Consider the following 26,625-nt stretch of genomic DNA (forward strand, 5'->3'; position numbering starts at 1 on the left):
CCAACTCAGTGCTCTCGGCACTTCTGGCAAACACATGGCCCCGATGGCGGTTAATGAAAGATGACGAAGTCGGCCTCTAACCCCGACCTTTGTGGTCTCGTTTAGCACAAAGAGGTCCTTACGTGACTTTTTGAGGATGATGAGTGGCTACACAGAAAAGACGGCAAATGAAAAAAAAAAGTCACAAGGTTTTAGGCCTGAATTATCAAGCTACCTGTGCGATTTCTTCTGTTTTCCTCAGCTTCTCTTCCCAAGTCACTGTTAGCTCTTTGATCAGCTTTTCAGACTCCTCGAGCTTCTCTTTCAGTTCAGGGGCCTTCATAGCCTTGGAAAGGAAACCAGAGATAGCTGATTTTCTAATTTTTCCCACCATTATTTACAAAACAATCCCTTACTGTCCTTCTAAGTGGCTATCCACAGTCCACTGGAAGCAACTAAGTCATACGGCATCAGGGTGGGCTTTAGATCTTTATTAATTAAAAGAAGTGTAGGAATAAAGGACTGCTACTCTTTAAAGGAGAAAATGAAACCAGTGCCCTGAATTAAACTGATACAAATCGTTACAGAGTAATTTTATCCACCATACTTAAATTTCACATTTAAAGATCTTTTTTTTTTTTTTTTCTTCTTAAAGTAGGCTCCATGCCCAACATGGGGCTTGAACTCACAACCCTGGGATTAAGAATCGCCTGATCTACCAACGAAGCCAGCCAGGCGCCCTTCATATCTGAAGACCTAAAAGATGCTAACGTTCGTTGTCAACATAGAAACATAGGGAAAAAGAGGAACTGCGAGACAGAGATCAACACACACCACCAAAAACACATCCCAGAGAGAACCTACCAGGAAAAGTGAAGAAGAATTCTTCTCATTCATTTTAAAATTTGCCTCTGAATCACTTAAAACTATTTATCTTATTGGTGGTAATAAACTTTGCGTAGTCATCACTCCCTTAAAAACAGGACTTCTGGGCTAAAGGGGAGCAATTTCCCTCTGAGGTAGCTCAGTGAGAATAACTAAGGGTCCGGGTACAGATTTGTACATGCCGCTCAAATACTTTGGGGCTCGTACTTGCCAACAACACACTTCCACACCCTACAGCAAGAGGAGCCTCTGCAAAGCATAAGCCCACAAACAGCAAAGACGGCAGACTCGGACAAGGAATCCAAGTGACGATGACGTGTACGGTCCCTGCGGTTTCAGAGTCTCACAGTGCTAAATGTGGCTGAGAGTGACATTCAGTGCTGGGGACAAGGAGACACCCAGGAGAGCTCTATCTCGGTGAACCTTCTGCGGCCCCTCTTCTGGGGTATGGTTCTAGCTGTCCGGCCCAGATTACTGGTCACGGTGGAAAAGCAGATTCAGAGACAAGAGGAAAGAAGTAGCTCATTCACCTCTACACGAATTTCAGAACTGCCACACCTGCCTCCCAGGATCATGACTCTCTTAAAAGTTTATCAGTGTTTTGATTTTTCAGGTGTTTTGCTACCATTCTTGGCGTCCCTAAAAGATGATGCTCGATGCACTGAGCGATTGTGATCGTGACAGTAATGGAAACTAGAACATTTGCTGAGCCTCACAAAGCTGCCAGGCACCACGCTAAGTGCCCTCCGGTATCAGTGCTGCCCTAGGGGTTAGGGACGAACACGATCGAGATGACAAGGCTTCCGATGCTTCAGAAGCCGACGGCTGGAACGGCTACAGTACAGCTCCACCATCACCCACAAACAGACTGTTCAGATCCCTGGCTCTGACTCCTTTCTGCCCGTTTATCTCAATCTCTTACTGACTACTTTCTTGACTAGATACAGTGACAGATAGACAGCCTGGTACAAAGTGCTCAAAAAATAGTATCTATCACCCTTTCCTCCTACAGCTTAATACTGGCCTGACCATGGGGCGCCTGGGTGGCTCAGTGGGTTAAAGCCTCTGCCTTCAGCTCAGGTCATGATCTCAGGGTCCTGGGATCAAGCCCCACATCAGGCTCTCTGCTCTGCGGGGAGCCTGCTTCCTCCTCTCTCTCTGCCTGCCTCTCTGCCTACTTGTGATCTCTGTCTGTCAAATAAATAAAATCTTAAAAAAAAAAAAATACTGTCCTGACCAAAGAGAGTTCTAAGCAGGTGGTATGAAGGAATGTGACCTCAGCAGCCCTAGGTATGCACCCAAATGAGGCACGGGCCAGCACGCGACGAAAGCCCAGGCACCTGGCCTTCGTTTCAGTCCTATTACCTATTTCAAACAAGAGCGTGCCTCAGCCAGCAGCTTACTACAAGAAAGTGACTTAGAAGAGCGTGTGTTTATTCAAGCTGGGTAAAAGCCAACGGAACACAGTAACCATAAGAAATGACCCATTTTGTTTCCTGCCAGGAGCTGATACACATTTAAAAAAAAAAAAAAGGGAGATTTCTGAATTGTTCCTAACATTTATCTGTCTTCCCTGACTTAAGGAAGAGATGATATATAACCAACTAATCTGAAAATTATAAGGCCTATGGGTGCATAATTTACACTGTTAATAAAAACAGGGCGCCTGGGTGGCTCAGTTGGTTAAGCCACTGCCTTCGGCTCAGGTCATGATCCTGGAGTTCCGGGATCGAGTCCCACATCAGGCTCCTAACTCCTTGGGGAGTCTGCTTCTCCCTCTGACCTTCTCCCCTCTCATGCTTTCTCTCTCTCTCTCTCTCTCTCAAACAAATAAATAAAATCTTAAAAAAATAAAAAATAATAAAAACAACACATCTGGGGCGCCTGGGTGGCTCGGTCAGTTAAGCATCTGACTCTTGATTTCAGCTCGGGTCATGATCTCAGGGTCCTGGGACTGAGCCCCGTGTCAGGCTCCACACTCAGCAGGGAGTCTGCTTGAGATTCTCTCTTCCTCTGCCTCGGCCTCTCCCACTACTCTCACTCTCTCTCTAAAATGAATAAGCAAATCTTTAAAAGATAAAATAAAATAAAAACGACATATTTGGTCCTTCCGGTTTCACGCTGGGTGAGATCTGCAGCTGATGGCCGACTGGTCGACTGAAGCCAACAGCAAGCCAGCAACAGCTCCGCTCTGACTCATCCGCTCCCTCAGCGGCCGGCTGAGCTCCTGGGACAGAAGCCTGGTATGACTCAGGCTGTCCACACCACGCTTAGCATGCAGAAGCAGCCAATCAACACAGAGATGCTGAATGGCATGGAGATGACCCAAACCCGCAGGCCAAGGACACCCTTCCCTGCTCCAGTACCACCAGCCAGGGACGCGCAGAGACGGGGAGCCCCGGGCTGGTCTTACCTCGGCCTGTGAGAGCTGCTCCTTCAGCTTCTCTACTTCCTCGCGCAGCTCCCGGATGACCTTGGCATTGGGGTCCTCGTTCACGACGGCATGGTTAACGATCCTTTTGGCTCGATCTGCGTATCGTAAGGTGGAGAGGGTCTCTTCATAGTTGTCTGCTGCTGGGCTGATGGTGGCTATCATAGAGGTCTGGCTGTTGCCTCCCAAATTGTCCTGCAAAATATTTCCAGTAGCATCTTAGGAAGCGAGCCCCATTCTGTGCACAACACGCAGGATGAAAGCTGAAAACACGCGTGAGTGACGACATTCTCTGTGCGCAAAGAGATGTGTTGTGGAAATGGGTTTGGATACCACAAATAATTTTATGCCAAGGGGTGGTTTCTCAATAGTCACAACCCAGTGCCTGTCAAGCAGCAGCACTACGCTGGGGTAAGGAGGGCAAGACAGGCGCATTTTCACTCTGCATTCCCGGGAATGAGGAACAAGGCGTTGTCGGGGGCGGCTGCGTATTTGGCTAGCTCTGCACACACCTTTCCGCTGCCAGCTCTGAAACTGGCAAGTTTTCGTTGGAAAGGAACGCTGCAACAACGAATTACCTTAAGAAGCCAAGTGAGGACTGAATCTCGGTAAGGCACAAACTTGTTTTTACCCTTGCCAGCCGCCTGGTCAGCCAGCGAGGATATAACCAACCCCAAGGTTGTAAGGGATCTGCCGAAAAAAAAATTTTTTTTAATTAACTTTATAGAATATTTACATTGTTTCCATAAAATAATAATCATTTCAGGGAATAAGTATAAAATATGCAGAACAAGGCCCTCAAGTTGATACAATCAAGTGTATGTTAATTTGTCAAGAAGCTGAGACAGAAACAAAAAAGTATCTCCATTCATTTAAAAGAATGAATTTAAAATCCCTGTACACACACCTATGACACAGACATTTCAGTACCTGGAAACACACATTTAATAATCAATCCAGAGACTTGTAATGGACTCCGAATATTACGTTGGGATTCTGAACCATTTATTCTTTGGGGCTAATCTGGACCATCTGGGCCTCTCATTTTGTGGTCCACTGTAACCACGTAATTTGAAGAGAACTTTTCTCTGCAAGTTACAAGGTATATTCTGCTCATCTGCTAAAGCTGGCAAGCTTATTTCACACCTCAATGTGGAGTTTGTACAACTGCACGAACAAAGACCCACCCAAGCAGAGGACAGCATATGGCTACTCTTTCAACACCTGCTACACAAAGCAGCACTGGGATCCCCTGAGAGCTGCTCAGAAACACTGACTCTTGGAAGCCTCCCCACGCCTACAGAGTCAGAACCAGTTAAGGATATTTCCAGGTGATTCACAGGCACATTAAATTTTAAGAAGCCCTGGTTGAACAATGCCCAAAGTGACACATGGATTTAGCTGCCTAGGCCCATGATTCTCAAAACGTGGTGCTGGGACCAGCAGCACCAGCAAGACTTGGGACCTTGTTACAAATGCACATTCTCAGGCCCCACCACACCCCCCCTAACCTACCGACTCAGACACTTGTAGTGGGACCTACTACTCAGTGCTTTAACCAGCCCTCCAGGTGATTCTGGTGCAGGCTGGAGCCTGAGAACCACTGGCTTAAGCTCATGAGTGTTCCCTGGTACTTAATACATGTTTTCTGCACCAGAGAAAAGAGCACCATAGAAACAACAGATCTGTGAAACTGAGGGATGAAGGACACCCTTCTGTGTCACGGCTGAGTGCCAAGTGCACTTTCAATAGGAAAGCAGAGTTTAGCATGAAAGACTAGTTTTCTTTTTAATGTTAACAATAGACTTCCAAGAAATGAGTTGAAAGAAAGCATGTTTCTCACAAAACATAATCTTAAAGGTGAGTCATTTGAAAAATCACTGGAATACAAAGGCAAAATCAAGGGGGTAGAAAACGAGCCAGAATTTTAAATGACAGCCATTCCTGCAAAGTGACATAAATATGTACAATACAACTGACAGATTCACAAGTTGAATCCACCCCCAAAGGAACTGAAAATATTTGCCCACACAAAACCGTGTACATGAATTTTCATAGCAGTGTTAGTCACAACGGCCAGAATATAGAAACCACCCAAGTGTCTGTCCATCAAATTGATGAAGGGACGAATAAAATGTGGTGTGTCCTCACAATGGAATATTATTCAGCCAAAGAGAGGATTCTGATATAACCTACAACATGAATAAACCCTGAAAAATTGTGGTAAGTGAAAGAAGCCAAACACCAAAGGCCAATGTCCTGGATTGAAGAGTGTCTACCCAAAATTCGTGTCCACCAGAACCTCAGATATATTCTTATTTGAAAACAGGGTCCCTGCAGATGTAATTAGTTAAGATGAGATCATACGGGCTGAAGGAGGGCTGTAATCTGCCGACTGGTGCCTTATAAGAAGGCCACGTGAAGAAGACATCCAGGCAACAGGGGAGAGGCCATGTGAAAAGAGAGGCAGAGATGGGAGCAATGCATCTACAAACCAAGGAAGGTCAAGGAGCTTTAGCAACCACTAGAAGGTAGGAGAGAGGCATGAAACGGATTGTCCCTCTGAGCCACAAGAAGGAAAAAACCTGGCCAACCCCTTGATTTTGGATTTGTGGCTTCCAGAACTTTCTATTGTTGTAAGCCACCCAGTCTGTGGTAATCTGTTACCACACTGGGAAACTAATACAGCTACCTATTGATGCCATTTATACGAAACACCCAGAAGAGCTGAAATCTGTAGAGATGAAGGTAGTGGTTGTCCAGGGCTGGGGGTGGTATGACTGGGGAATGACATGGACACAAGCTTACTTTGGGGATGATGAAAATGTTTTCAGATTAGATTGTGGCAATGGTTATACACTCCGAACATAATAAAGCTGCTAAACTGTACATTTTAAAATGGTAAAGGATGTGTATGTGAACTATTTCTCATTATAGTTGTTTAAAAAAATTCAAGTTCAATCACTCCATCAGTCCTCCCGAAGGTAACAAATTTAAGAAAGAAAATGGTAAAAATAAATTATTCAGACTACATCAAAATGAAAAGTTTCTGCATGAAGAAGGAAACAGTCAACCAAACTAAAAGGCAACCTACTGAATATAAGAAAATAGTTGCAAATGACATATTCAATAAGGAGCCAAAACAACACCCAAAGACAAATAATCCAATTAAAAATGGGCAGAAGACATGAAAAGACATTTCTCTGAAGACACACAGATGGCCAACAGACACATGAAAAGATGCTCAGCATCAGTCATCTTCAAGGAAATGCAAATCAAAACTACAATGAGGTATCACCTCACACCTGTCAGAATGGCTAAAAGTCAAGAAACAAGCATTGGTGAGGATGTGGAGAAAAAGGAAGCCTCTCACACCGTTGGTGGGAATGCAAGCTGGTGCAACCACTGTGGAAAACAGAAGGGAGGTTCCTCAAAAAATTAAAAATAGAATTATCCTACTACCCAGTAATTACCCTAATGGATATTTACCCTCAAAATCCACATGCACCCCCATGTTTATCACAGTATTACTTATAATAGCCTAATTATGGAAGTAGCCCAATTTATCCAGCCCATTTATCCAGATAAATGGATACAAAGAATATATACACAGTGGAATATTACTCAACCATAAAAAAGAATGAAATCATGGCATTTCCAACATCATGGATAGAACTAGAAAGTATAATGTGAAGCGAAATAACTCAAAGAAATACGAATACCGTATGATTTCACTCATGTGGAATTCAGGAAACAAGACGAGCAAAGGAAAAAAAGAGAGAGAGAGAGACAGACAGACAGACACAAACCAATAAGCAAACTCTTAACTCTAGAGAACAAATTGATGGTCACGAGGTGGGAGGGGGTTGGTGGCATGGGAACTAAAGAGTACACTTATGATGAAATAAAATTATATTTAAAAAGTAAGAAAATGGGGGCGCCTGGGTGGGTCAGTGGGTTAAGCCTCTGCTTTCCGCTCAGGTCATGATCTCAGGGTCCTGGGATCGAGCCCCGCATCAGGCTCTCTGCTCAGCAGGGAACTGCTTCCCTCTCTCTCTCCGCCTGCCTCTCTGCCTACTTGTGATCTCTCTCTCTCTCTGTCAAATAAATAAATAATTTCTTTTTTTAAAAAAAGTAAGAAAATGGCATATGATATATATGAAATAGAAGAAGATAGGAATTCAATGTTAATGCAAAATCACATTTCTGCTTATAGAATATAGGGCATTGTTCACATCTTGCAACTCCTGAAATAAAATTTTCAGTTGAAAACAATTCTTCAAACTGTATCAGTTTTTAGTACTTAAAAACAGCAGAAATCACTTTAACTCATACAGACTATAAAAAGCTCCACGACGCCAAGGTCAATAACCAGCAATTCTCAAGTGAACAGTGCCCTTTATGTGCAAACCCATTCTGGGCTGGTCACGTATTTTTCATCACTGAGGAGACAAGATCTGACTTTGGTGGCAACTGCTCCTATTTTCTAATTCGAAAGGGAGAGTTCCTGGCACTCCTAAGCAAGACACAAAAAAATTAAATGAGGGCTTTGAGACAAAAAGAGAAAGGGCAGCACAGCGTCATCACTGCCCACGACACCACGTGCACGCTGCCTCAGGACACGCCCTTAGCACGTCCAGCACGTCAGCACGTCCAGCAGGTCCAGCACGTGAGCCACAGGGGAGGGGCGGGGCAGGGCAGACATGATCACGTGACTCTGGGGCTGGCCAGGCATGGTCACGTGACTCTGTTTCCTGCGTGCTGCGTTATGTAACTGAACCATTTAGGGAAGCTTATCACTAGTAGAAGGCTTTTACCTGATGGTGTGCACACGTTCAAAACAAGGCCTCTGTCTCAACTTGCTGTCCCCTTGGAACAAACCTGCAGGGTGAGGAGGCTTCCACGGTGGGTGGGAGGTAACCAGGTCACCCAGTGACCAGGGAGCCATGATGCCATCCCTCCCTGCGACCTTCCACCCGGGAGCAGTGATGCAGGGGCTTGCGGAATCTCAAAAACCGCGTGTGAAAACTGAACAGTGGGTTTACGTATTTTAACATAACTTCATTCCTAGGGAGCTTAAGAATATAACGAAATCACAAATTATGGATCCTGCTACTGCTGTCTTCTCATGCTGGAGGCAAATGGGCAGCTCACAGGTTTCCAGGACAGGGTGGGGCTGTCTGCCCATCTGAGGGGCTGAAAAAATTGTCCCAGGAACCTTTCTCTTCTACCAAAGTACAGCTCTTCCCTGAACCTAAGGGAGGTGGAGATAGTAAGGCAGCTGCTAACCTTCGGGCAAGTTCTTGGGCTGGGGTGGTGGGCATGGAGTAAATGGGGAGGACAGAAGGATTAGGCTAGGGGATAACGTTTATGAACAGAGAGCCATGTTTTAACATTGAAATTTTAAAAATCTACCTATCTACTATAAGAGAGAATTTGACATTAAGAAAGTTAAGAAAACTAGGAGGATCAAAAACAAAATAAAAGCAGCTCTAATAAGTACAATCAATGAGAAAAATATTGTCATAACTTTTTTTTCCCCCTTTTCTACATCTTCCTCCAACCTCCAGTTTCCCTTGAAACTCTAACCACCAGATTCCTTCCCTTAGGAGTGGATATCAGGTGATGTCAGTTATCTATATTATCCGGGATGGCTTTCAAATATATTATTTTACCTATTTACTAGTGATCTTTGTCTAAGGTCCTAAGTGCAGTAGTTATTAAACTTTGCTAGAGTTACCTAAATGTGTATTTCTCTATCTCTTTCTACTTAAGGTTTTGATTGCTTTGAGAGTGGAGACCATTCTAGATTATACCATTATTACTGTGCCTGGCTTACAGAAATCAGTATCTCTGCTGAGTAAAACTGAGTCTAAAGTACACTGAAGAACAGAACATGGGTCTCTTTCTAAAAAGGACTGATTCGATGCTGGTTTTGGTACTCTCTGTGGATGTTTGAGAGAAAAAGGGAAATGGTATCCCCTCTGCCTTTTTTACTTGCTAACAGAACCCTGATTTTGCTGGGAGGCTTATGCTGGGCTAAAAACTCCACTTTGCAGAGTCCTCTGCAGCTCTGCGAAGCCATGAAACATGGCTCTCTGGCCAATGAGATGCTGGGTGACATTACTGGGTGGGGATTCCAAGAAAGCTATTGTTCTGGTAGAAAAGGTACATATTCCGTAGTCATAAGCCAGAAGCCAGTGGTCCTTTGCCCTTCCTTTCGCTCTGTAGTGTGGAACACAGATAAGGCTACAGTGCCTGGAATGATAGAGTCATCTTGAGGTCATGAGGACGACGTGAACACACACTAAGGTTCGTTGAGCTGGGTGCCTGACGGCATTTTTGAGGTGCTGTACCAGCCCTTGGGCTTCTTGTTAAGTGAGGAAAAGAAATCCATCATTTTGGTTGTCACTACAGCTGTCGCTTACAGAAAAATGCAATCCTTTGCTTTTAAAGAAAGTTGAAAGATGATGAAGTTAGTGGACTTGAGTTAGTACTTTTCCCCGGTAAGTCTCCACTCTTAACAGTAAAGGGAAAATGCAAAGAATATGTGTGGCAAACCAGGGGCAAGGACAATCCCATCCTGTGGCAGGAGAGGAAGGAAAGCCGTGGTCCTGCAGAACAGGCCTCGTCCCACTCCCCACCGATTTCCGGTGGCCGATGCGAGTTAATTGAGTCCAGTAAAGTGCAAAGTGTAACAAGTACCATTCCCAGTCTCATTTCCGTTTCGAGTGCCACGGTGAAATCAAGTCTATACAAACATTTCCAAAAATGAGTTCTCGGGGCGCCTGGTGGCTCCGTGGGTTGGGCCTCTGCCTTTGGCTCGGGTCATGATCTCAGGGTCCTGGGATTGAGCCCCGCATCGGGCTCTCTGCTCAGCGGGGAGCCTGCTTCCCTCTCTCTCTCTGCCTGCCTCTCTGCCTGCTTGTGATCTTTCTCTGTCACATAAATAAAATATTTTTAAAAAAATGAGTTCTCTTGAATATTTATTGTGCAGATTTTAGTAGATGTAATACCTAGAATTCTGTCATCAAATAAGTTCAAGGAGTAAGTTCAAGTTACATGGGATTCATGAGTCTCTGAAGGGAGGCTTTTTTAAGCAGCTTTGCTCAAAATTATTTGTCTAAGGGTCTTTTTCCTCCCAGAGCCACTTGAGGAACTAAGATTTCCCAAAAATGCTTTGAGAAACCCTGAAGTCACAATGCCACGTGCCCCAAAACACGTGACCACTGCCTCCCAAGGAGATTTTTGCTGTCCTTTGTGTGTCTCTCACGTTAAATGCAAAGATGTTTATTCAGATTTTTTCCCCACATATGTGGACCCTGCAATAGGTAAGTGGTACATTGATAAGGACCCCTACCCACCCTTGAATAATGGACAGAATCGGGCCATTTTTACTCTCCCTAGGTACAAATTCACGTTTGGTTATGCAGGCAATATCCGTTTAAGTGAGATTTCCGAGAAAAAATGATTAAGAGTCCTAAGTACTCAAAGAAGAGAAAAAGGAGGAATGAGACACACGACACATTAGAGATACTATGCTTATACTTTACTGCATTGTCACATAAGTTATTGGACAGAATCCTAAGAAGAACATATATTTGCATCGGTAGAACAAATGTGGAGTAGAACCCCTTTGGGGAAATGTTTAATATACATTTTATAATCAGCCACAGTGATTGAAATGGAACTGAGGCCAGGAATGATACTCATCAGAGGAGCACTGTTTGCACTTAATAACTGGCCATTACTGAGAATGACAGAACCTTTTTCAGTGACATTCCCAGGGGTTTCAGCGAGCGTCCCATGATGTGAATGAGCGCTCCGAGAAGCAAGCCCGCTGGCCTCCAGCCGCGGGGACAGACTTCCTCACTCCATCCTCAGCAGACAGGTGGAGCGACAGACAGAGTTTTCGGATGTGTTCCCCTGCGAGGATGGTCTACAGACCTACTCCTCCCGCTCCTGGAACAGGCCATGGCAGGTGCAGCCACGCAGTGCCTTAGCTCTCCAAATAAAGGAATAATGTGTGCTTTAACGCTCTTAAGAGCTTAAGAGAGACGAAGCTCCTCAGTCCGGAGCCCATTAAGCAGACACTAATGTCTGTGTGAAGTCCCTGACCCGTCTGCGTAAGAGGATTACTATGTTCCATCAAGAGAAGCCCAAACAGAAGGCCGACAGAAAGTGTAGGACACATGTCAGAGATTTCTTTAATTTTAGCACTCAAAGGGGCACTGATTTTAAGGCTTAAAAAGCCATTTGTGTTGCCATCAGGCAGCCCCTTTCAATTTACTATTCATTTTACTTGGTTAGTACACACTGACACAGAGCTCACTACATGCTGCGCACTTACTAATAGGAACTAATTTAATGCCTATAGTCGCCTTGCTCACAGGGCTGTTTCCTCAGCCATGTTTTACAGCTGACAAAACAGAGGCACCCAGAGGTCACGCAGCTAGTTTCTGTAACGAAGAAATTCCAGTGTCTCCTCTGGGAAGCCCTCCCTGAGCCTTCCAGCTGTGCTGTCCCTGTGTTCCCACTGCCCCCCTCTGGGCAAGCTTCCATGGTGCTTAATGTAGTCATACTCCCCTCAATCCTTCCCTAATGGATCAGGACCTTCCACCTACTCCTCCCCGCGCTCTTATGCACATCTTGTGCTCAACACACATCGGCTACACGGATCAAAGACGGGCAGGTGCACGCCTCTCGCCTGAAATCCTTGGGGCCACCTGGGTGTGGAAATGCAGAATATTTTGAATTTCAGGAAGTGCAGTGCATGCATTATACATGACGACGGGCAGATCCGGGACAGCAGCCCGTAATAACATCCATTTGCATTTCTACAGCTAAACTTACAAATGGCCATGCTACTCGAATAAACAGAAACTATAAACACAGACAAAGACTAGAGACAGCCTCACGAGAGTTCAGGGGAGGCTCTACCAACATGTAAGCTGTGAAGAAAAAAAGAAAAGCGCTTGGTTTTCACAGCGTTCTGGATTTTGGAATGGCCAGTAAGGGACAGAGGGCCAATTTCCATGAAGGTCTCCCAGACAGCTCTGCAGACATCAGGGAACCATGTAACGGCCCGATGTCCTGTTCATGCAGTTGCTACGTCCCCATGACCACAGTGAGAACCTGGAGGACCGGCTGGAGACCTGGGTCCAGAGTGGGCTCCTGGGGCATAGGCACCTGCCAAGGGAGACCAGAGAGGTGTGTGGGGTGAAGAAAACAGCCCTGGACTAAGGCACAGTGGAAAAGGACCTGGGGCATCTCCGTTCCCTTGGAGCCAGTTTTTTTTTTTTTTATTTTTGGGAAAAGCACAAGGCCAACTCAGCAGACATCCAAAGGCTGGTAAAGGTGTCAAACAAACAACAGTTCCATGCCTCAGCATTGGCTGATGTAGGATCTCTCAGCCTTGTCTGTCAAAGAAAAAAAATGCTCCTTCCTTTCATTTTTTCAAGTTAAGTGACCTCCTGTTGTCCTAAACTATGTGCTCCTCAAGGGCAGCCATTAGGCTGTGACAAGTAACCCTAACATGAAGCTATCACAGCTATTATAGCTCTGGAAGGCCAGGAGTCCAGTACGTGTCTCACTGGGCCACAAGGGTGTCTGCGAGGCTGCGCTCCTTTTAGAAGCCCTAGGAGATGGGACTGTTGCCTCGCCTGTTCCAGCTCCTACAAACTGCCTGTGTTCCTTGGCTCGTGGTCCCTTCCTTCACTGTCAAACACGAAATAGAAGGTGAAGGCTTCTTCACTCCACATCACTCTGACCGGCGCTGGCCCTCCTGCCTCCCTCCTTCACTTTTCAGGAGGTCTGTTCTTACAGCAGGCTCACCCGGATCATCTCCTCTTCTCAGAACCTTAATTCATCACATCTGCCAAGTTCTCTGTCTTGCACAGTCACATATGCACAAGTTTTGGGAATTAGGATCGGGGCATATGGGGGGGGCAGTGGGGAGGCAATAGTGTCTACAAGAATATCTGAGTTTCTCTTGCATCCCTAGCAATGACTGCAGTGCCAAACACACAGCACATAGTGTCAGCTCAGCCTTTATTCATATTACTTGAATGTCTTCAAGCATTAGTTCCCTCAACTATAAACAGAGATAAAAATACCTACTAGGAGCCTCACATGAAACAGAGCATATGAAAGCGCTCGGATAACTATAAAGAACCCCCACAATGAGGATCAGCTCTCACTGACTAGTAGCAGGAAACCCACAGATCCATTCGTGAAAACCCCAGTGTATAAATAAGGAAAGACAGCAGGATGCTAAGAGCATTCCACTCAATTCAGTAGGGCATTATGGAAGACAGGGTGTGGCCGGGGATGTAAATCATGTTATTATGCTGCCTGGAGGCACTCCCATTTGGGACCATATGTAATTCAGTGCCCAAACTGAAGAGGGCGCTACTAACGTGGCTCCGGGACCAAAGCACGAGGTAGAACTCTTGCAGGCAACCAGAACACATGGTCACCGCAGGTACTCCACGGGGCTCTGGAGCCAGACGGCCTGCACCCAAATCCAGACCCACACTTAGAGCTCGGACACTTGGGGCACATTATCTAATCCCTCTCTGTCCTGGTCGCTTCTTCTGTAAAACAGGGATAACAGACTCCCCCCGCCCGCCGCCCCCCAAGGCTGGTGTGCAGATCAGATGAGTGATTACATATGCACCATTCAGAACCTCACCCGATCACACTAAGAGGTCAGCAGAAGTTAGCTAGCATTACACATCACAGCCAGCCATGCCCGACATTCTCACAAATTCTCGGCACAGAACTTCTAGTGTTTTCCCACAAGTCCGGCCTGAAGGCAAAGGGCTAGCGTGGCTGAGCACCAGTAAACAAAACTCCCGGACGGGTGACCATCTGTCCGTTGATACCTGCTCCCTCATACCCCACTTCTGCTCTCCCATCCCCGCCCTCGAGCCCACTGTGGAACGCCGAGCTGCGGTGCCAGCCTGGGCTCCTACAGTGCTTGGTCATGAAATACAGCCAAACCCTTTGTTATGAGAGCAGGAGACAGGATGACCGCAAGATTAACTCCCTAAAGCAGCAGTCTCTTCAGTGAGTGCTGCTCTGTCCAGCTGATAGAGGGGGTGATATTTGCCTTCTAATTTTAAACTTCAGCACACTAAAATTATAATGTGCTCACGTCATTTTAAAGGGCAAGCCGCACAAACGGGCTCCTGTGTAGACTGCTTCTTGTCACCTTCTGTCATAAACGAAACCCAAGTTATTATGTCTCGAGAGAGATGTTACAAATACGAACCCAACTACTTTCTGCTGAACTTGGAATAATGATGATGATTATGCTATTTGTACAGATTATAAAAACATTAGCTACAGCAAATAGTATTGATTCAGTGCACACAAGACAGGCCAGGCACTGCTCAAAGTGCATCCCGGGCATGTATGCTCTAGCAAGTCTACCAAGTAGGGACTGCTAGGATCCCCATTTACAGATGAGAAGAAGAAAGCACAGAGAGGTGAAGGGAAGGATGAAACTCCGGCAGTCTGACTGGAGTGCACACTCTTAAATGCAAACTCTGCTCCCTCTTAAGCGGGAAAGCAAACACCCCTCTTGCCCAGCAGGAGCCATCCTGGGGTACCGTATTATGGAAAAGAACAAGCCCTCCACTTGTCTGTGCTGAACACCTGCATCTCCTTTGTCTGCCTGGCGAACTCCTACACACCCCGCACCACCCTGATCTCTTCCAGCCCCTAGGACAGCTCAGGGCACACCGCAGGCTCCCAAGGCAAACCCTGAGATTTCAGCGTGGCAGCTGTGGGACGACTGTTAAGTTTTGTCAGGCGCTGACGTTGAAGCAGTATCAGCTGTACAAAGGGATTCAAAGCAGGTTTTCTTTTCAGAGGCAGCTTCTCGGGTTCATCTAAGATATGATTTGATTGACAAGGCTGTGATTGGCCTTTACCTAAGACCACATTAGACACGATGATGACGTGCACAGGGCTGCAACGTGTAGCTTCACACAAATAAACCTCATGCATTTCAGGAGAGTCAGGGCTGTTGGTTTTCTTCAACTCTGTTTACTAAAGCTACACAGACTCGGAAGCACCTGCCACCAGAACCATCCATTCCCTTCTGGCACCCCAAGCCCCACCCCCCACCCCGGACACAGTCGGACACCTGGGAAGCTGGGTGTGAGGCTGCTGTGGGACCCCAAGTCCCACCGGCCACCTTACTTGTTAATGTTGCTGCCTTCTTTGAGTCGCTCTCCTGCGGCTCCTGTTTTGGACACTCTCTCGCTACCTGCCAGGTCCACCAGGCTGACCTTACTGACCTTCTCTCCCGAGTTCTGGTTGCAGGGAACAAGAGAGAAACAACACATGTGAGGGCAACGCACACATCTACGCCGACGTCTACACCGTAACTGAGGGCAGCCAAGTAGCCCTGCCCCCACAACAGGGCAGGGGTGGAGCCATGGGGACTCGCGATGTCATGGTCAATTTTATTTTTTTTTAAGTTTTTACTTTTTTAAAAGTTTTATTCATTCAAGTCATCTCTGCACCCAATGTAGGGCTCGAACTCACAACCCCTGGGATATAGAGTCACATGCTTGTCTGCACCTGGGCCGGCCAGGCGCCCCACAGCCAATTTTGAACTGCTGCGGGAATACAGTGTTTGCATGTCGCTGGGGAGCATGCGTACTCAGCTTTCCGGGATCTGGTCAGGAAGCCAGAGATCTGTGCCTTTGAGGAAACACATGAGGATTCCTGCATATTTAGGTCAAAATCCTCTTCTTTTGAAAAAGTGTTCTTTAGGCTAAGTGTTGTGGTTTCCTCTCTAATAGCCCTTAATGGCTATGAGGTAGACTCAGTCGTTTTTAGGGGAATTTCAGGATGAAAGGATACATATTAAAAGCTGTATGGTGACATCACTGCTGCTCATGGAGTTTACACAAGAAACGCAATTTTTTTAAAGCTATATATAAAGGAAGACCTCATAAGTGGAACAAGTTAAGTGAAGTAGCTTATCTAGTAAGCAGCAAAGCCAGCATGAAATTCCTAGCCACCGAATCCAACCACGAAGCCCTCCAGCCCTGCGGGACGTGTGCGTTCCTTTCCTGCCCCCGAAGGCTGTCCCCAGGCTCTTACCCCAGACTGCAGGTCATAAAGTGTCTGTGTGATTATGATGTTGAACACAGCATGGGAGCGGCTGCTTTCCTCATTCATGTTGGTCGCAGCGACCGTCCGAGACTTATTTCCCTCAGACATCAATGACTCAATATCCTAGAGGCGAGGCAGAAGGAACACATTAGAAGCGAAAACAAAGGAACGCAGTCCTGCCCACGGGTGCACGGGGTAATGACCACCCAGGGCGCGCCTGGCACTGCCCTTCCATAAGGACCACCTCCCCGACTGTCTTCCACGGGGCTAGGGCTGAGCCTCCACCTCTCACCACCTTCTAGAATAGGAAATGCTCCCCCCGTTCTGGCCACCCTGCAATTGTCCCCTTTCTCTGTTTAGCACCTCTTTTTTCCCTTTGCAACTTCCTAGGGGGGAAAAGAGCTAATGTTCATGGAGCACTCCAGACACTCAGTCACACTAGTGACTTTATGTGACTAACTCTCCTGTGCTTAATGACTCTGCAGAGCCACGGACGGCTTGTTGACGTGCCCCCTCGGCCGACACCATGGCCCTCCAGCGACAAGGAAGGCTTATTCATCTTCAAACACCTGGAACCCACGGGCTCTTACACAATATTAGACACGTGAACTTTGTAAAACAAATATTCCCCTAATGTTAGCCACAGAACATGGACGTTCACGGAGCTCAAGTAACTTTACCCACATCTAGCAAGAGACAGGGCAGGGGTGGCTCTTACTAGTAAGTGACAGGGTGAGAGGAACAGGGAGCTGACCACACTGAGCTGTAAGCCACACACCCAATTCAGCACCTTGACCCTGAGAGGTTTCCCTTCATTTCAGAATATGGGTGCTTTTCAAGTGATGGCTGCACTCTGTTTCTCATCTGAGCGATACTAAAAATGTCTTCATCTAAATGGCTGGGGAGAGTTAGCTCACAGATTAACTTTCATCAGTCTGAGGGGATGGTGGGACGGCCACAAGCCCGGGACAGCATGATGGGCAGAGGATGCCTTTGCGCACTCTTGGGTGGGGATTCTCCCGTAACAGAGAGCGGCTGTTTTAGGGGTTTCCGAAGCAGTGATGGTAGAAGGAAGGCTAAGACGTCAAGTTGGGATGTAAGAAGGTGTACAAGTCAAGGAGCTGGAGAAGGAGATGGGTCAATGGGGAGAGGAGCGATTCAGAAAAATAGAACCAGAAGACTTCATGAAGGGTAATGGAAATGAGCACAGGAGACCCTGTCAGCGGGAAGGGAATGAATGAATTGCCCAGCTCTGCTTGTGTATGTCCAGGTTGCTCTAGAAGGACACCACTGACAACCTTGAGGAGCAGAGTTTCAACAAGGTGGCGTGAAAGAAAATATTTGCAATTCACACTGCTGAGCCTCTTGGCCACACTGTCGCTCCTTCACAACAAAGCAGGTCGAAGCCCTTTCTTTCTGTGTGGGGTGTGTTGCTACTGGGTTTCCGAGACCATGCATGGTACCAATATGCTAGAAAGCACTCACATGAAAATACGCTCAACATTACCTACACGTTTCGATTTATTGCCAGTTTTTAATTGACACTTACCTCAAAACTAGTGACAGCCAGTTGGGATAAACCATCTACATACGGTCCCAAAACTTTATGCTCTCGAACTTTAAGGGACTGTCTATTCCTTTGGGAGGAAGGAAAAAGGTATGAGTGAATCAGACCAAACTGAAAAGCTTTTTTCTTTCTTTTTGGGTACTCAGAAAGTCGGGTTGCAATTTTTTAATGATCAAAAAGTATTCTAAAAGCTACTTTATTTGGATTAGGAAAACAGCATTCCTTATGAGGAATGTCTTTTATACTCTGATTTCTATTTAAAGTAACTTACTATTTAAAAAATTCTATCTCTACTCCCAAACTAAACAGCCAGCACACAGAATTCGCGTGTAGACTCACTAGGCTTGCTTTAGTTGAAGAACTTCAGTTTTTACATAGGAGGGAAAAAAAGAAGAAAGAAAGAAAGAAAGAACGAACAGAACATGCAGAATTGAATTTAACCTTAAGACGATTTCATATATAAGCACACTCCCAGTTTTAGCAAATCATGTCTTAAAAGTTTTGATCAAGCAGTGGACAATATTAAAGTGTTTTAATTTGCTTTTTTAAGACTGAATGGATTTATGCTGCTTCTATGCTGACAACTTTATACAGAAAGTGAGCAGAACAGTTGTATGCAGTTACTGCTATTTTGGCTCTGCGAATGAAGACTTTAAGACTTTTTTGAATTTCTGAATGACAGACCTGGTTTAAAACTTATCAGTAGGGACACCTGGGTGGCTCAGTTGGTTAAGCAGCTGCCTTCGGCTCAGGTCATGATCCCAGCGTCCTGGGATCGAGTCCCACATCGGGCTCCTTGCTCGGCGGGGAGCCTGCTTCTCCCTCTGCCTCTGCCTGCCATTCTGTCTGCCTGTGCTCGCTCGCTCTCCCTCTCTCTCTCTCTCTGACAAATAAATAAAATCTTTAAAAAAAAAAACTTATCAATAGATAACTGAGACTAAAAGCAACTCTATATTACATCTGTCACCTTTTCCACTGCATCGGCTGTTAATCACCTTTCAAATCAAGTATCAATGTCTGGTGTCACTCGAGCGTGGACAAAGGGAACTCGGAATCACCGAGCTCTTCCCAAAGTTGTGGCACTGCTCCTAAGAACTTTTCAGTTATCCCACTTAAATCTCATAGAAACCTACAAAGTAGGTTTTCCTGCCTTTATGGATGAAGAAATTCAATATGACAATGAGCAATTCGTGTACTCTAAATGGGGGCAGATCAAGTGCCCATCTTCAAGAGAGCTAGTGGGGTACACATGGGTCTGAGACTCTACTCACTCGGCAGGCACAACCAGAGACTCCTGCATGCTATTCTGGAGCCAGAGAAAGTTAACCCAGCACAGTGTCAGGTGCTTGTGATGCTGTCTAACACAGGGCATTCCTGTACACTGCAGGGGGTGGGGGGGGCTGTGAACTAGTACGAGTCCTTTGGAAGAAAGTTTGGCAGGACCTCCTAAAGCCAAAGACTCAGTACCTTGTTGCCCACAGATCCACCCCAGATGTACTCCCTAGGAACTACATTTGCACATGCAGAGAACTGTGCAAGAATGCTCAGGGCAGCACCGTAGCCGTAGAAAGCGGAAACCGCACAAGTGACAGGAGACGAGATAGATGAGGGTAAGATCATACAACAAAGCAGCAAACAGCAGTAAAAATGAATGCATTGTTACTTCATACATCAGGATGAATGAATCATCAAGAGGAAAACAGCAAGTCAACAAAGGACTTATATACTATGATGTCCCTCACACAAAATTTAGAACTGTGCAAAATTCTGTGTAAGCTCTAAGGAGGACGAAGATAATGAGAAACATAAAACTCATCATTGTGGCTACCTTGGGGAGGGGTAAGGAATGGAATGGAATCCAAGAGAATCAGACAGAGCTTCAAAAATACTGGACATGTTCCATTTATTAAGCCAAATGGTAAACAGGACCATTTTATTATTCTTTGTATCTTACATGTATTATAAATATTCTTTCATAGGCAAATAGTTAATAACTTTAAAGTCAATGTAAGCATTTCCCCCTGATTGGTTCATTTCCTTGTCTCTGACAATTCTGATCTTATGATGATACCCTTGACTACACAGGTGCTGAAAGTGTTTAAAAATAATTCAGGATGCTGAACTGTATTTTGAGAACGACCTCAACACACACATCCCTCCACAGACTTCAAACACAGGATCACAATGCACCAAAGTACTAACAATGGTTACTTTTGAGTACTGGGATTATTGGTTATTTTTATTTCTTCTTACACGATGCCTATCCTCTAAATTTTCTGTATGTATTATTTGGAAATCAGCAAAAAATTTTTCAATTAAAAAATAAGTAAATGGCCTTCTCCCTCTATGAATCAAACTCATCTGGTTTTTATCACCTAGTTTTTAAAAAACACCCATGCCTGGGATTTCCCTTGGGTCCACTGAATCATGGTTTCTATGGGTGGGGCTCAGGCCAGTGTATCCTTCAAAAGCCCCCAACATGATTCAAGTGCACAGCCCAGGAAGAGGATGCTTTTCCAGGCTCAGTTCTTTCAACCCTTCTAGTACTCACCTCTGATTTACAGCTGCTGCCTTCCAATATGAATCGGAGGACTGCGTCCTTCTTAACTTGATTTTTATGAACAAGCCACGGTACCAAAGATAACACTGATAGTAAAAAAGTCTTTTTAAATGGCATATGTAAGCAACTTTATTCATGAATATAGGGTAAACTGCAGGTCTTGGGTATACCAGCAGGCTCTGAGAAGCAGAGGACTTCTCAGTGAATGAACTGAAACCACGGTAGTAACTGAATAAATATATTCACTTGCAGTTTTCATATAAGGATTATTTATAATTATTACTCCCATGACAAGCTTAATTTCAACCACTAACTTACCCTTTGGGGTCTAAAAGATCCCGAACTTTCTCATTATAAATTTCCATATAGGACACTTCGACTTTAAAGGTCTGTGACTCGTTTTGCTCTAGAGAGATCCTTTTAAATAACGCACAGCAGAGCCTTGGAATGAGGCCCAGCTGCTCAGCACTGCCCATCATGGAGAAGGATTTTCCTGAACCTGCAGAAGGCCAAGCAGAAAGGAAGGAGGACAACAGAGGGAGTGAAACATAATGCTTCCACATGACGAGGTCTCTACACTTATCCGCCAGGGTCACAGAGCAGAAGCGGCCAACTCAGCCCTCAAGCCCAAGCCCCCAGACAGCAGGGCTGCTGTTCTTTCTGTAACGTTCATGGCCTCCAGCTCGACGGAAGGATGCCTACTAATAGAACCACTATGAACATAGATTCGTGAGAAGGGTGTATAATGAATGTTAACTATACATTGTCAAGTAACATGGACAGTATTCAACCCCCAAATATTTAATGTTTGTGGAAATGCCGTGATACGTATTCTGTTGTCTGAGTCTCGTAGCTGTCCTGTGATGGGACAACAGGCAGTACAGTACTGGTGGGACTTATTCTAACTTTCTTGCTGAAGCTGTGGTTAAGAGCTGAGCCTCCAGGGAGCTTCTGCTCTGCACGTTCCCAGCACATGCCCCACAGTCCCGTTTTGATAATCCACCAGCACGTCTGTGTCCCAGGGTCGGTCCACTGCATGGGAGGATACCAAGAGCCGTTCTATGGCTTTTTACTATAACCTTTAATACTGGGAAACCGGTAATTATTTTTCTAGTTCAAATACAGGTTAAAACTGTAATTTAGGAAAATGACACTTAATAGTCTGAAACTAGCTTTGCTCAATTACTCAATTATCAAAATCGTTGAACCTTCAAAAAGAGGGTTACTTTTGATCATCTAATTCAGTGAAACCCACAAGGTCAGAAGCATGTTTCTGTCACAGTGTTTTCTATTTCTAGACTTTAAGAAATGCACATTTAATGTCATTGACTGTAAACAAAAGCAGCCACTTACCTGTCTGTCCATATGCAAAAATACAAGCATTATACCCCTGAAAGGCTTTTTCAAGAATTCCTTCCCCAAGGCACTTGAAAACCACTTCTTGACCTAAAAACCAAACAAAAAATAAAAAACTACCAAAGAAAAGAAAGATTTTTCTCAACATATTTGGATTAATAACTGAGTCCCAGTTAGTAACAATATTCTTTCAATCCAAAGATGTTAGAAGTGTACTGTGTGTCTACTATGCGTAGGGCTACGTGTTCAGAGATCAGTTCCCAGATCAGGTCACGATTCCACCCATTCTCTCCCTCTCAGACACTTCTCTAGGCATTAAAGTTTCCTTTCCATCATCAGGGGGCCACAGAGAAGAACTGTTTAAATTCTGTTTAGTTCTCATGAGCTGGTATTAAAATATCATTAAGCGTAAGTGGTCTTATCTCCCCATCTGCATTCCGAGCTTGCGACACACAGGAACGTTGTCGGACATGTCTTGGGTACATGTAAGCACCTGGCACAATGCTCAGTGAAGGCCAAGGGTTGAGAAACCGTTCGCTGCTGGCGGAGGTGATGTGTGTGGAGCACAGGCACCTCCCCGCTGTGTTCCCAGGCCGGGTTCGAGGACAAGTTCTCCTCCGTGAGCCTGTCTACAGCTCACTGAGGTTCTGGAATGATGTACCATACAGTCCATAGCATCAGGCTGAAGAAGAAAGCTGTGAAAATCTTTTTTTTTTCTTCTTTTTAAAATAGGCTCCACACCCAACGCAGGGCCCGAACCCACCACCCTGAGATCAAGACCTGAGCTGAGATCAGGAGTCGGACATCCAACAGACAGAGCCACCCAGGCGCCCCAGGTGTGAAAATCTTTTTAAACAGTTAAGGTGGCATTTACGACCCTTTGAAATTCCTGACTTTCTCACATTCACTCCCCATCATTAAGAGAATTAAAATGATATTCTCCTTCCTCTGTGCTCTCATAGTCCCGAACCTTCACAATTACAGTATTTGCCAAAACTACTGGTTTTGGTTCCTCTTCCTCCCTGGAATGAGAACCCCCGATTAATGTCAGAGACTATAATCTGTTTCTCTTTGTAATCCCCAGGCCTAGCACAGATGCTTGATAAACGTTGGGGAAAAAAAAAAAAAAAAAAACCCAAATTGACTGAACTTTTTTTTTTTTAAATCTTACATGACAATTCCATTTACATTTGGAAATAACGCAACACAGCGTAAGCTCTCAGGTGCACCGTTTCCTTTGTGCAAAGCAGGATCTGATTTTAGGAGCCCCTTGTTACACAGGGACATGTGGCTGCACAATGGGACCCTTAAAAATGTGTAAATATGAAACAAGCAGTATTTTCAACCGTTAGGCTGGCAAAACGTAACATTTTGGCAACAATATCACTGGACTGAAGAAATACAGGTATTTTTGTAATCTGCTGGGAGAATAAATAATACAGCCATGTGAAAAGCACATAGAAGCAAGCGACTAGAAGTGAGACATGGTCATGCCTCCACTGGGAGCCAGGATGAGGTACCCAACCCTCCAGACACTTCCACAAGGGACACCTCTACAGGATGCCCCCCGCAGCATTACTCTGATTCGCTAAGCTGGAACCAAGTTAAATGCCCACTGGTGAGGGAAGAGAGAAGGAAAATGGGGACTACTTCGTATGCAAGAATATTATTCACCACGTATTAAAAAAAAAATTCCAATGCACTTGTGGGTGTAGACAAGGCTAGAATTCGAAAACGTTCCTGAGTTTAACAAAAATCATGTTCCAATACACATACACATAGCGTATTTGGTATACACTGTGTCGAACAGTGTGAGAGAAAGACCCATCGATGAGCACTGAAGTTAAGAAAAATGAACTGGATGAAACAGTAACAGATTCACATAACCTTATTGCTCTAATTCTGACTTTTAACATCTAGCACAGAGCCTGGCACCTAAGAGGTGTTCAAAACACGTTGGCATAATATGTGAATTTTTTAAAAGGGTGTAACCACTCCGAGACGCACAGGGCTGTTGTGAAGACTGGCTGAAGAGACATGTGCATGCACACACATATACTCCGGGAAGAACAGGGAACATCAGAATTATTACCCACCACATCAATACTTTGTTCTCATCCATTCTCTCAAAGGGTCTTCCCTATTCCACATGTACTCCCCCAAGTCCCATGCTGAAAGGCAGGCCTTAAATCTGGAGCAGAGCCCGCAGCGTAGACTTTAGGGAGTTAAACCCGGCCCGTGCTCAGGTTGGTGAGAGCCGACCGTGGGCTCTCTCGGCACAAGCAGACAAACAGAGCCTTCTTGTTGGATTTTCCACCCTGGCTAACCAGCCCCTCAGGAAGGGGGGAGGGTGGGGTCAAGACGTGTTACAACTCAGCCAGGTCAAACATCCTGCCTGTAATTCATGATTTTAACTCATATTTAGTAACTTGAAAAAAAGCAAGCACTTGAGTTGACTGAAGGACTCGAGTGCGGGGAGCACTGTGGTCAGAGCTCGACCACGGCCCCACAAGGGCCTGTGGCCACTTAGGAATCTCTCTCTTCCTCTGTTAGGTGGTGAGATACAGTATTTCTAGCTTTGGCTCCTGAGGCTGAGTAGGATGGAAGTATAGGGAATTATTTTCTCCATATTCTTTTATTTTTTTAAAAGATTCATTTGAGAGAGAGAGAAAGTGGGTGAGGGAAGGGGCAGAGGGAGAGAATCTCGAAGCAGACTCCCCGCTAAGCATGGTGCCCAGTGCAAGGCTTGATCTCTTGCCCCTGCGATCACGACGTGAGCCAAAACCAAGAGTCAGATGCTCAACCGACTGAGCCACCTAGACACTCCTCCAGTTCTTTTAAAGGAAAATCACAATGTTTCTTTTTCCTTGGTACAAATCGTTTTTTAAACTAAAGACCATTAAATCCAAGATCAAAAAAACTAAGAAATGAGTGCTACAGAGCTAGACAGGTTTATGACACTGTCAAGTGAAAAAAACCACAAAACCTTCCAGGATAGAATATATATATACTAAAATTGCACAAAAAATAAACCAAGTGATTAAAGAATTCTCCAGAATATAAAAATATAAGAATAAATTGGTTTTGCCTATGTCTAAATTATTACAAATACTAAAGATGATATGAATTGACCTTTTATTTTTTTTGAGATTTTATTTATTTGAGAGTGAGCAAGAGAGTGTGAGCAGGGGTGGGCTACAGAGGGGCAGAGGAAAAGGGAGAAGCAGACTCCCCTCTCAGCAGGAAGCCTGACACACGGCTCGATCTCAGGACCCTGAGACCATGACCTGAGCCGAAGGCAGACACTTTTTTTTTTTTTTAAAGATTTTATTTATTATTTGACACACAGAGAGAGATCACAAGTAGGCAGAGAGGCAGGTAGAGAGAGGGGGAAGGAGGCTCCCCACTGAGCAGAGAACCCAATGCGGGGCTCGATCCCAGGACCCTGAGATCATGACCTGAACCGAAGGCAGACGCCCAACCCACTGAGCCACCCCGGCGCCCACCAAACGCAGATGCTTAATGACTGAGCCACCCAGGCGCTCTGATAAATTAACCTTTTAAACCTGTATACTTTTATTATTTATGCAACTAAGAAGAAGAGAATTAATCTTTATCAACTGCTCCACTAGCGATGCACTTTACATATCCTGTACCACTGAATCCTTGCGGTCCCCACGGCCAGCAGGATCTGTAAGGAGGCTGCGGTTCCAAAGGGGAGTCATTTGCCCAAGATCACACCCACAGTGAGTGGCAGGACCTGGGTCTATCTGTACTGACTCCTGACCGTTAAGGGAGACACTCACCCATCATTGGTGACTCACACTGCCGGACACTAGGAATCAGTCATCCCCCCTCTGGTCTCCATGGGTTTGTTTAGGTTATATTTATTTATTTGTTTTTACAAACTCTAGATCTTATCACACTTCACTATTCTTTCCCATTTTTCCCTAGCACTGGAGTGTGAGTTTCCTTTTTTTAAAAGATTTTATTTATGTAGTCTTTTGGGGGGTTGGGAGACAGAATCTCAAGCAGACTTCACACTCAGCACAGAGCCCGATGTGGAGCTCAATCTCACAACCCTGGATCATGACCTCAGCCGAAATCGAGTTGGAGGCTTCACTGATTGAGCCCCCAGGCGTCCTGTGAGCTTTAAAAATAGGTGTCGCATCTTAGCAGAGTCCCTGGCAAACAGCAGGCACTTTCATGTCCTGAGTTACTCCTATGCTGACATAGCTGTCCTCAGACTAAAGTGTACTGAATTGGTGGCCCCTTTCCTCATTAGCGAGGACTAAGGCATCAAAATATTGTTTGCTGAACTCAAATATTTGGGGCACCTGGCTGACTCAGTTGGTAGAGCATGCAACTCTTGATCTTGGGGTTCTGAGTTCAAGTTCAATGGGTGTGGAGATCACTTAGAAATAAAAATCTTAAGGGGCGCCTGGGTGGCTCTGGATTAAGCCTCTGCCTTCGGCTCAGGTCATGATCTCAGGGTCCTGGGATCGAGCCCCGCATCGAGCTCTCTGCTCGGCAGGGAGTCCGCTTCCCCTCCCCCCCCCCCCGCCTGCCTCTCTGCCTACTTGTGATCGCTCTCTCTCTGTCAAATAAATAAATAAAATCATTAAAAAAAATAAAAATCTTTAAAAAAAAGACTTAATTGCATTAGGGTTTATACTTTAATCAAAGTATGACTGTGTTTGAGATTCTAATGAG

General features: G+C 45.3%; 1 protein-coding gene across 1 annotated transcript in view; it reads right to left on the reverse strand.

Moving 5' to 3' along the window:
• Nucleotides 1–26,625, reverse strand: part of LOC111156723 (kinesin family member 13A) — a 207,015-nt gene that overhangs the window by 59,270 nt on the left and 121,120 nt on the right. Inside the window, exons 5-12 of the mRNA XM_022517767.1 lie at nucleotides 21,910–22,002; nucleotides 20,875–21,055; nucleotides 17,979–18,066; nucleotides 16,418–16,552; nucleotides 15,506–15,618; nucleotides 3,874–3,985; nucleotides 3,278–3,490; nucleotides 215–325 (exon numbers count right to left, since the gene is read on the reverse strand). Of these exons, the coding sequence (XP_022373475.1) occupies nucleotides 215–325; nucleotides 3,278–3,490; nucleotides 3,874–3,985; nucleotides 15,506–15,618; nucleotides 16,418–16,552; nucleotides 17,979–18,066; nucleotides 20,875–21,055; nucleotides 21,910–22,002 (1,046 nt within the window). The remainder of the gene's footprint in view (nucleotides 1–214; nucleotides 326–3,277; nucleotides 3,491–3,873; nucleotides 3,986–15,505; nucleotides 15,619–16,417; nucleotides 16,553–17,978; nucleotides 18,067–20,874; nucleotides 21,056–21,909; nucleotides 22,003–26,625) is intronic.

This window comes from Enhydra lutris, unplaced genomic scaffold, assembly GCF_002288905.1.
Source record: "Enhydra lutris kenyoni isolate GAN:26980312 unplaced genomic scaffold, ASM228890v2 scaffoldscaffold48, whole genome shotgun sequence".
NCBI classification, from domain to species: domain Eukaryota; kingdom Metazoa; phylum Chordata; class Mammalia; order Carnivora; family Mustelidae; genus Enhydra; species Enhydra lutris.